We start from the raw sequence: 11,899 nt of genomic DNA, 5'->3' as shown, positions 1-11,899 counted from the left end.
TATTATCTCTTGTTACATAGATGCTTTAAGAGGTTGAGATATGATGGAAACTCGATGAAAATATCCAGCCAAGAATGAAATACGAATTAGCTTTAAATGCCATACTTTCTTCTTGAATTTATCACATTTTGAATTCACCCACTCACCAAATAATAGATTTTGAACAAAACAGTACAGTCGTCTGCCGTTTCTGTGAGTCACAAAGTATACATATTGCAATACCAAAAATTCAGGTACATGTTGTATTTTGTTTTGCCTTGAGATCAGTGATTCCGCTTAGGAGCTTATAAGAAAACAGAAATATGTCACACGCCCCCGTACCGGCAGTGACAACAAACCTACTACCATTTGTTTAATTTTGCTCACCTCCGTTTGTTGCTGGTTTTGCCGTATAAACTTCGTATGCCGTAACAGCAGAATAAGAAGAATGATGACGAGAAGAAACTTATCCTGCCATATGCAGATAAATTTATTCTAATGATTTCTACTAGCATTTTAATGAATTTCGAGGAGTATGCCCGGTATATAAAGAAAGAGAGGAAAACAACACGTAAAGTCACGTCAACTACGCCAATGGTTATACTCCCACGAAATTATTCCACGAAGACCGATGCTGTGTAGTAACAGTTTAAGTAATAAAAAAACTCGGGGAAAAAAAGAAATAGATTGGACAAAGATTTGTCTTACTTCATTGGAGTTTCAAAATTTAACTGCAATAAGAGAAAGAAGGAATTGAGTGACTGATGCATACACATTTGACTGTTACATTGATTTGATTTTTTTTCCACCAACCACAAGTATAATCATTATATTGTTTTACTGAAGAAAATGTAAAGTACTTAATCTACTTACGTCCTTTAAAAACAACTAACAAGATTTTGTAACCGTTGATAAAATGATGAGAAATCCAGGACACATTAAAGAATATCATAATCTTGTGATGAAATCAATGTCGTTGTATCTCTTCGCTGGTCTAACAGCTGGCGGACCATTTGAAAATGCTGAGTTATCATTCCGGTTGATAGTAGCAGTACCAGATGCAGATGTTCTCCCCTCCACCTTGCACTCCCTCGTAAGGGGAGGCGCCCCACTCGGAGTCTGCGTTATTCCGGTCCTCGTTGTCCCAGCGGAAAAACTCTTTCGTGTACCTCATTCCATGAACCTTTAATTGGCAAAATTGGCACAAAATAGAGCGGGGAGGCAGTTTATTAGAGCTTGTCCTATTGAAGATGACATTTTTCTATGTCTTCATATTTGTAGTTAATCATATTCTACCATAATAACTGTATTCATCTTTGAATGAGGAGGATAGATCTTCAGATCATGGTTAATATCGATTAATATTTCATATCTGTACCAAACCACTCACTGAATCAAACTTCAATTCACTGGCATTTTACTTCCATCAAAGGTATCCTACGTTGTACATATTGGCTCTACGAAAGAAACATATTTTGTCAAGTCACACTGCTATGCTATTTGAAAGCAGCACAAGTCATAAAGTCACACAAAGAGACATAGACATATCCACATGATAGGCCCTACATAAACATACCTACACGCATACACGCACACATCCTCTCACATATTTTTTTCCAATAATCTTTATTATATTTCAAATTTATACAGCAAAACATTTGTTTCAAAGCATGCAAACAACTAAATCAACTCCCACACACACACACACACACACACACACAAACATAGCGAAAAACCCATACACCACAGTACGTGTACCTTTTGGCACTGGTGGTTGTATTTCATGAGGAAGAAATTATCGTCGGTGGGCAGGTAGATTGGGTTCGATGCCTCTCCGTCCGTCCTGCAGCAGTACCTGATGTCCGTGTTCCCTCCGAAGCCCCCGTCGGGCATCTCACCGGAATGGGAGTTCGAGTTGTCATCGTCCTCGTCGTCCCAGTGGAGGTTCCCTTCCAACATACCTAGATGTGGATCCGTAAAGGGTTTAGTGCTCATGAATATGTAAACCACATTATCCCCCGCACATGACATCACCCAACGTCTCTGTGGCATGATCACCATTTGACACTAGTACAAATACTGTCTATAGTACCCACTCAGGGAGACGAAAAAGTGGCCGCAATGTGCAGGGAACCTCTATAGAGAGATTATTATTAAAACATGGGGTTTCTCTCGGGGGACTTCTTAGTGGCCGTACTGTATACAGCAGGTGGCCGCTTTACACAGGTGAATGCTAAGGTAGGCTTGATTGATGTTTTACATTTGTTTGGGGCTTTTATGCGTGTGTTTGTTTGTGTGTTTGTGTTTGTGTGTGTGTGTTTGTTTGTGTTTTGATGTCTTTAAGATTTGAAATCTGTCATTTCCGCCGCAACTCACCTAGAGGGCACGATCCACCTTTACGCATAATACAGTACTTCCCGGGCTGAAATGTCCAATCGTAATCGTCCTGTTCGGTTACGGTCTTTGAGCAGAACCACTGTTCCATGTTATTGCTCGACTTATAGCCGTAGAGGTGGTTAGGGGAGCTCCAGACGTTATTGGAGTTCTTGTCTTCTGTGTCGTGATATCGGCGTCCTTCTGGCCATCCGAAGTGGGAGTTCGGGCAACCATCGACTGGCTTCGGGAGGGTATATTTTCCACGAGGCCAAGTTACCGGGATAGCAATCGGATCGGGATCTGTTGAAGAGATTGAGTGTGACGTTAATGCTTTCTTGAATCACTCAGGATGAATAAAAGTCTTTTTTTTTATCTCATTGGGCTGGAGACTAGTTGGCGACCTGGTGGTGACTCGAATCTCTCTAGCGTCTCAGTGACTTCTCCGCGACGTTTCATTGAATGTAGTTGAGTCTCCTCGGAGTCACTAGAGAATCGGACATGTTTGATTTTTCAGAGACCCTTTTTAGTCTCCATCTGGTCGCGGAGGGGTCTCCGCGACGTCTCCTCGATGTCTTTATAGTCGAGGCTAAATCGATGAGACTGATTTCTATTTGCTAGGTCTCCGAGATCCATTGGCGACCTACAGGAGACGTCGCGGAGACGTCTCCACGACTGATGAGAAGACGTCTCGGAGACTTCGCGGTAATGTCTCCGTCTCCGTCACCTTATTTGGAGACGTCTCTGGAGTTGTCATGTAATCGCCTTTTTGTTGAGAGCCCAAATAATTCTTTTCTTTTTTAGATGGGGTAGGGTCTTTCGAGTCACACTTGCGACCCATTAGAGCTATTCTTTGTGCATATTGTTGTACTTTTTTTCAGTTACAGCTCAAAATACCGTAGGTCCTGTCTTACAGGATTGTGTATTTCATGATTTATCCGCCATCTTCCTAGACATTAAAGACGATATTCAATTTGAAATATTGATGCAGTATCTATTCCAGAACATCAACCAACAAACGAGCACCTACAATCCGTGCCCATTTCTACACCCACGCGATCAGACTTTGAACGAGTTAACTCACCCGAGGCTTCCTGAGCCTCCCTCCACACGGCGTAGTTGATAAGCGCAGTGATAATATTGGCACGCACCTGCTCCAGGCCGCCGAGCCAGCCGTGAGGGCAGTAACCCTCCGCCACATACTGGTCGAACAAGGCCCAGTATTCAGGCTTGAAAAGCTCGTCCATTTCACGTACGGTCACACGGAACGGTTCTATAAATGTTGGAGTGAAAGATGCGATAAAATTTACATTTTCAAGAAACTTTACGCTTATATTATGGGAATCTGCGTGCCACTTTCATGAACAACATGAGGAACTGCAAGTGTGGAAGGTATAAATGAGGGCAATTCATTTACAGACATCATAACACACCGGTCATTACCATCAGCTACCTTTAGTAAGAATGTCTCCACATCACCAATGGGACGTTCAAATTGTGTTTAACAAGGCCGTGATGTTTCAAAGTGTCATCCAATTCTGGTTTGCTGCATGTGAGTTTGAGCTAAAAACTCAATACTAATTCCAGTGATATGAAATCAACGTTGCGCATGGATTCATATAGAAGTTAATATAATTTGAAGGCGACATGTTTATATCTTGGAAAAGATGCATTTCCTTTGTTTACTCATGATTACGTGTGACACTTTCTAGAGGAATGATACAGGACAAGTACTTTATTTTGGTATATACAAACTGCCGTGTCGCGGAAAAGAAAAATGCATCATTCACACAATGGCTCAACAAACCATGGAAGTCTTCACTGCCGGCAACGTAGGAGTAGGTTTTGGAGCCAAATTTCATCCCAGCCTGCAGACCAGCTCTGAACTCGTTCATCTCTACTTTGACACCGCTCCTGTACCCTTTGTAGTTGGCGAATGTGGAGACGCTACTTCCAACCTTGAAAGGAAAGTCATTAAACACAAGGTTGATTATTTTGTTGCACAATACGTCATGCAATAGGTCTTATATCCTCCATTTGAAAATAATCCTACTATTGCTTATTATTGTTGTTGTTTTTTCCTAGAGAATTTCCCCTATTATTACATGATGATTGTTAAACGCAAGGGCCGAAAGACGGGAGCCTGATGCTCGCCCAGAAACTCTCTTCTTTGATATACAATGAGTCTCACATACGAGTATAGGCGATAGCATCTTATAGTCTCTTTCCGATCCATCTTCATTATTTCAGAGACTGTTATAGAGGGAAGAGCTCGCATTATGCCCTCTCAGGCTCGACATAACATTGAGGAGTTGCTCACGTATTGAGCAGAGTATTGTTAAAAAAACACCCACCTCTTCCATGGCGTAATGCACAAATCCTTCGGTAGTCTCCTCGTAGCGTTCAATGTTCTTGATTCCCAGGTGAACCGCGGTTACCACATGCTGTATACAGGACATGATAAATTAAAATGTCATAATTGTTTCATTGTATATAATATATATATACACGAAATATATATGTATATGTATGTATATATATAATCTATTATATATATATATATATATATATATATATATAAAATTTATCATATATATGTACATAAAAAGATAAGTAACAAAACTGCAATAAAGTTCATGCTGCATTCGCCAACGGTTTATTTCTTCACACAAATTTTCGAGCGTCTCGCCGCCCTTTCTCAAATGTTGATACTGAGAGAACAATAACAAAACCGTTGGTGAATACAGCATGAACTTTGTTGCAGTTTTGTTACTTATCTTTTTATCTTGCCAACACCTGGGGCCCGTTGCATAAAACTTACCGTTGAATTTCAATGGTAACTACCGTCAAAATTAGGCATCACAGCCAATCAGCATCAAGGATTATAAAATTTACCGCTAATTTGAAGACTTACCGCTAGAAAGGAGCGGTAAGTCCAGCGGTAAGGGTTTTATGCAACAGGGTGCTGGACTACCTTATCAACATATATATGTACACACACACACACACACATATATGTACATATATATATATATATATATATATGTATATTATATGTACATATATATATATATATATATATATGTACATATACATATGTATGTATACACATATATGTACATATATATATATATATATATATATATATATATATATATATATATATATTTGGATATTGCTTTGTCCAGTGTTTTGTCAAAAGAGAACGACTTGCACCACGAGGGTGACCAATAACGAATGCAGGGAGAAAATGACACGTCATACAATGATGACTGTAAGTCCTCCAGTCCTCCAGTTCTCACTGCCACTGCAACACACGAACTGCTCCCCTCCCAGTCCCAAAAATATTAAAAAAGAAAAAAGAAATCAGGACTAATGTAAAGCATGTCATTTTACCACCGTGAAAAAACCCAAACAAACATGGATTTAAGTAATCATTATCTTGTCATGCCTCTCACAGACATTAGTTATCTTTCATTTGCGGTAGTTTCTCTGTGAGAAAAGGTATAGACTTGACAATCTATGTCCCTGCAATGAATGGAATCTTACCGTTCCCCGTGCCTGCAGAAATTTCATGTACATCGTTTCGTTGTAGACATGCGGAAGATCACAGGCGAAGGCCACGAAGCCGTTGTCGAGAGGATGTGATTCCTGTTCGGCGGTCTCCAATCTGTACCTGGCCTGCGCACGGCTACACACCGTCTTATCTTCGTAATATACGTGGCTCTGACTGTTGGCACCGACGTACACAGATTCGTAGTCTAGTGAATAAACAGCAATTATATCTCCGTTAAGTCTACAGTGGCTATTGGATTAAGCCAAGAATAACAAGAATGGAAAGCGCAATCATATTCTCGAAATGATGACATTGAGGGTTTTTTTTTTTGTCTTCCAAACTTGTTTAGTTAAAAAATAGGAGAAAACACGACAAAAAATTGTGAGATTTGTTCGTTGTCAAACATTGCATTATTCATTTTGGTATTATAATTTGCTTTTCGTACTACGTGCATTGGTCATTGATACCGTGATGAACTGGAGATGGGAGTTATTGTAATTCTGTGTTTTAATGAGAAGTCGAATTTTTTTTATTTGCTTTTATTTTTGAATTAAGGTTATTTTTTCATTGTTTATTACTCTTTCTTTCTTCTCCCGCTTTCATTCATCACCCTTCTGTATCTGTCAATCATTTTTCTACTTTCTCTCTCTCTCTCTCTCTCACTTCTCTCTCCTCTCCATTCCTTTCACAATTTTTGTTGTTGTTGACTTTAAGGTTCATATCAAAATGAGAATGATTTTTTAAAACATCAAAGGAAGTTAGAAGCAGGATTAATGCTTATTTTGTGTGTGTGTCTGTGTGTGTGTGTGTGTGTGTATAACGTTTTTAAGGAAGAGAATGATATTGCCATTAGAAGAAATAAACCGGGTTTGCATTTGCTGAAATGGGAATGTTTAAATAATTTGTAAAGGATTAGTTTATTTATGCACCCGTACTTCTCCCCTTTTGTGTGTGTTTGATTACTGACTTCTTTTCTTTAGATGTTTTTGAGTTCAGAGATAAGTATTGTGTATATAAAATACATATGCAGGTATGTGGATATGTATATTGTGTGTATGAAATGTGTATGTGCATGCATGTATTGTGTGTATGCAGCATATATCCTAAGCATAATTAGCATAATTATTTATGTTCTGAATGCGAGCAGAAATAACTGTGTGTTGTGTTGAGTGAATGTGTGTGCAGGGGGTGTGGATGTGTGTTTAAGTGGATGTGTGTGTGTGTGTGTGTGTGTGTGTTAAGTGGATGTGGTGCAGGGTGGGTGTGTAAATGGGTGGGTGGATGAAAGGTGGATGAGATGAGAGGTGGATGAGAGGGAGTGTGTCTGTCTCGTGTAAGGAGGTGGATGTGGGGTAGAGGGTGGGGAGGTGGTTTAGAGATGAGAAGGACGTTTTTTTTTTTGTTTTTTTTTTTGGGGGGGGGTTAAAGTTTAAAGTTATGAGTAGTTGAGGGTTGGGTATGGTGGAAAGGTGGGAATGAGGGTGGTTTGTGTTGTTGTTGTTGTCATTGTTCTTTTGATATAATAGAAATTTCATTTCATGTTTTTTAGTGTTTGGCTAAATTGCTCACAATTGCATATATGAATTCTGCTTGTTTGTTTTGTAGTTAAAAAGGAATGATCGGATAATTCATTCTATTTCCTCTCTTCTGTTTGATTTCTGCCTTAAAATGAATTGAATGATTATTCTTGTTTTATGGATTATGGATTATGTCTCATAACTGTAGGAATATCTACATGATTTATGACAGATGTTATGTAGAATGTGTGTAATTTTTTTTGAATTGTTATATTCTCAAAGGAAATGGAATTAATAAAAAGATCACTGAAAACAAAAAAAGTTTTCACATAAATACTATTGATTTTAGCTTGTACATACAGTTAAGTCTATATATTATCGATTGTTTTAGATTCATACCTCAGAGTTTTCAGTGTGTTCTTCAGTGTAATTTTTGAATAACTGTAGACTATAAACAGAAATTCAGTCTGCTGCTTCTCTGTTTTACTGTGTGTTTTTTCATCAATAAACCAATCCAATTGCATGTTGCAAGAGACAATCAAGATGAGTTCTACTTCTCGAAAGTTTGTATTTCATATCTTTGATATGCGTCTTCGAGCTGCAAAGACCATTGTATGCGATATTTTGACCGACACTATAGGAACTATGATAAAATTCTACAAAACTGACAGTTTCTAACTGCCTCATGCTCTCTTTTCTCTTTTACCCCTCTACAAACGCATAACTGACGTTAACATGAATTTTCAAAAATCATGTATGAAACACATGAACTTACGCTTGCTCTTCGAGAAGGAACCGAATACAATCCTGACAGTACCTGCAATTGAAACAATAAGGTTAGAAGTTTGAAAACTAAAGCGCAACTCATAAGTAATTATCTTGATGTACATACGACACAGTGTAAGGGCAAATACAATTTGGACCTTATTCTTAAGATGTGTGTCCCATTCTATCGATTACATTTATAGCTCACTGAATAATGCCAAAATTAATGATTTAATCTTGATTATTGAAGCCTCTAGTTCTAGTTTGCTATCGACAGCGGTATACAGTGCCTTTGTCTTCTCCGTCGGAAAGGGCACTGACGATTGCTTGTATGATAACCATTTCGCTTTGGCCGGAAAATCCAGAAAAAAATCAGAAAATGAATAATAAACCAACCCTATTCAAAGTGGAACACTACTTGCCGTGATAAAGAGGATTACCAAATTAAAGTCACCACACCTGATAAAGAAGTGAACATTTGATGATGTCGAACAATAGTGTTAAGAGCGATATTTTCCTTGCAACGTTCATTGTTGCCGAAGTACTAGTGCAAATTGAAATCCAGGTTCTTAGTGGTTGCTACAGGTGTACGGACCTTCTTCTTCACGAGGACTCCATGACCTCCGTGTGATGGGGACTTACCCTCTCGATCCACATCCTCCTCCAGTTTCTCGACGTAGCTCTGCGTCCCGTAGAAGACATACTGCTGACTGACGCAGCTGTCCCGGCGGGAGTAGACGACCTGGTCGGGGAGTAAGTAGCCGTCCTCGATCACCCTGTCGTTGTAGGTGAGGCGGAACACGGGCCACGTGCTCTTCAGGCCGGGGTCAACGCCTCCGTTTGAGATGTCTCCTCCGTCGGGGTTCCCGTCAATGATGTCGTAGCCGACGCCTAGAAAGTTTTCGATGCCGACTGGTGTAATGGAGGCGATGTTGGCGTCGCCGTCGGAAACTGGAAACTCGGGCTCGTCGACGAGACTCGCAGTGTCGACGCCGATTTGCCCCCAGGCGAGGTAGATCAACATCCATATCAAAAGCTGCCGCATCTTGAATCTCTAAATGGTATGACGCAACAATCATTTCGCTAAGTTAGTACCCGCGGCCAATGGCGTATCTGGGGGGGGGGGGGGGCAAGGGGGGCACGTGCCCCGGGCGCCACTCCTTGGGGGCGCAAAAAACGAAAAAAAAACGAAGAAGAAGAAGAAAAAAAAGAAAAAAAACGAAGAAGAAGAAGAAAAAAAGAAAAGAAGCAGAAAAAGAAGAAGAAGAAGAAGAGAAGAAGAAGAAAAAAAAAAAACTCGCCCGGAAGGGGGAGGGAGAATGGTGGGGGGGGGGGGGGGCAGAAAACCAAATCAAACAAGATAAAAACAAACATGATGATGACGAGGAAAAAATGACAATGTTTATTGTGTTCACACAGAAATTCCATGTACTGTGAGCTGAAATACAATTTTCGGCTCGCTCGCTGCGAAATTTATATGAAAAAGAAGGTAAGAACAAAACGTGATGATGATAAAATGGCAGTGTCTATTGTGTTCACACATGTCATTTTGTATTTAGCAGGCAAAATGTTTCACGGAGCAGCGGCTGCAATTTCATTCGTTCTGAAGCGATCGCCAAGTGGATCAAAAGAGGGCGTCAAAGGTTTCGAACATACGGGGGGGCCCAAAAAAAACCCAACAAATCAAACAAGATAAGAACAAAACGCAATGATGACGCGGAAATATACAAATTTCAGCTCACTCGCTCGTACTAATTTAGAGTATTTTTTCAAGTCCTCAGTTTGTTGGTATAAATCGTTATCTATAAGGCCGTCACTATATCTTGATTAGAATTGTAAGATTTGATAAGCAAAACATGACAAGAGTTTCATGATTTGTAAGCTGAAATACAAAAATTTTTCGGCTCGCTCGCTGCGCTCGCTCGGCTCGCCAAAATTTGTATAAAAAAAGAGAAGAAGATAAGAACAAAACGTGACGATGACGCGGACAAAATGATAATGTCTATGTGTTCACTCATGTCATTTTATATTTAGCAGCAAAAATGTTACACGGAGCAGCGACTGCAATTTCATTCGTTCTGAAGCGATCGCCGATTGGATCAAAAGAGGACGCCAACGGTTTCGAACATACGGGGGAGGGGGGGGGGGGGGCGCAAAAAAAAATCAAAAAAGATAAGAAAAAAAAAGTAATGCTGACGCAGAAATATACAAATTTCGGCTCACTCGCTCGTACTAATTTAGAGCTTTTTCAAGTCCTCAGTTTGTTGGTCATAAATCGTTATCTATAAGGTCGTCACTATAATTGTGAGATTTAATAAGCAAAAAATGCCAAGAATTCCATGTTTTGTAAGCTGAAATACAAAAATTTTGGGCTCGCTCGCTGCGCTCGCTCGCCAAAATCTATATAAAAAAGGTAAGAACAATACGTGATGATGACGAGGACATTTACAAATTTCAGCTCACTCGCGCGCACTAATTTAGAGTATTTTTTAAAGTCCTTAGTTTTTTGGTATAAATCTATAAGGCTGTCACTAAATCTTGATTAGAATTGTAAGATTTGGTAAGCAAAAAATGACAAGAATTCCATGTTTTGTAAGCTGAAATACAAAATTTTCGGCTCGCTCGCTGCGCTCGCACGCCAAAATCTATCACAATTCATTACATTAAATCACCCTCAAAAGATCCCTTTTAAGTGCTTGAAAAAGCATCATGTGGACTTTGTTTAAAGTCCTTACCGGGATGAAGTTGGGGTTGAACTCTTTTTCAGAAATTAGGGGCGCAATTTTCGTGCTTGCCCCGGGCACCGTTTTCCCTAGATACGCCACTGTACCCGCCTTAACAAGATGATAAAGTTGACATCAAAGGTATAGCAATATGGTCGTGTTTCTTATCCAGAGAGCTCGAAATGAATATCATCCCGAAAGTAATGAATGGATCAAAATTTGTTTTCCTACTGCAATCACGGATGGTGCTTCTTTGTTATACCATTACTTACACAATCTTGACTTGATAAAATGTGACCCTGCATCACAAAATCGACAAAAAGTCGCCAGACATGGATTTTTACTTTATAGAGCAGATTCTGAGAGCGAAGACTTAAAGTTTCAAGATGATGTATGTGTATGAAAAGATGCTTTAAAGTATCCGGCTTTTATGTATAGCAACAACAATGAAGGGATTATCAGATTAAGCTGAAATTGATCATGCTCTATCAACATATTCGATCCATGACAAACACAACTTTCAAAGCAGTAGCATCATCTTTGTACTGTTGTAACAGAGATGAAAGCAAAGGGTGTGTAAAGGGTTTAACCCTAAAAAGGCCGGGGGGGGGGGGTTGAATCAACCCCCCCCCCCCGACATTTTTCGCGACTACTCCCCGCGCGAAGTTTTTTGACCGCGCCGTTTGCTGACTTTCTACTTTCAAGTCTCGCGCATCTTTTTTTTTTTTTTTCGACACATGCCTAGTATGAAATATTTGTCTATCCCTCCTCCGCCCTCTTCACCCTCCTCAGCAAAACACTTTGTTTTATTTTTTTATTTTTTGCTCTTTTTACAAGTGAGCGCCTATAATTCCACTGTTTTTTCCCCACTTTGTCAAACAATAGAAGTCATACTGTAGTTTCCATATATGTATGTGTATATATATATATATATATATATGCAACCAGTGCGATGAACTCCGGGAGGGCTGAATCGGGAGCGAAGG

The 11,899-nt window shown here is 39.7% G+C and overlaps 1 protein-coding gene across 1 annotated transcript; it reads right to left on the bottom strand.

The window, feature by feature from the left end:
• Window positions 1–1,009: 1,009 nt before the first annotated feature.
• Window positions 1,010–9,235, bottom strand: LOC140244332 (uncharacterized). Its single transcript, XM_072323974.1, has 9 exons — window positions 8,833–9,235; window positions 8,201–8,242; window positions 5,902–6,113; window positions 4,707–4,796; window positions 4,160–4,310; window positions 3,437–3,625; window positions 2,356–2,655; window positions 1,738–1,940; window positions 1,010–1,162 (listed from the first exon to the last, which is right to left on the bottom strand). Exons 1-9 carry the CDS (start codon window positions 9,233–9,235, stop codon window positions 1,010–1,012), a joined length of 1,743 nt encoding a protein of 580 aa, XP_072180075.1.
• Window positions 9,236–11,899: the final 2,664 nt, after the last annotated feature.

The sequence above is a fragment of the Diadema setosum genome, chromosome 21 (assembly GCF_964275005.1).
Source record: "Diadema setosum chromosome 21, eeDiaSeto1, whole genome shotgun sequence".
Lineage (NCBI taxonomy): Eukaryota > Metazoa > Echinodermata > Echinoidea > Diadematoida > Diadematidae > Diadema > Diadema setosum.
Note: the sequence above shows the minus strand (reverse complement) of the source record. Positions and strands in the feature narration are given on the sequence as shown.

Excerpts from the sequence above, each read along its gene's own strand:
- LOC140244332 (XM_072323974.1), bottom strand. The coding sequence starts at position 9,235 with ATGCGGCAGCTTTTGATATGGATGTTGATCTACCTCGCCTGGGGGCAA. Across the intron at positions 3,626-4,159 it reads CGGCAGTGAAGACTTCCATG|AACCGTTCCGTGTGACCGTA; the intron begins GTTTGTTGAGCC and ends CAACATTTATAG. Across the intron at positions 2,656-3,436 it reads GGAGGCTCAGGAAGCCTCGG|ATCCCGATCCGATTGCTATC; the intron begins GTGAGTTAACTC and ends TCTCTTCAACAG.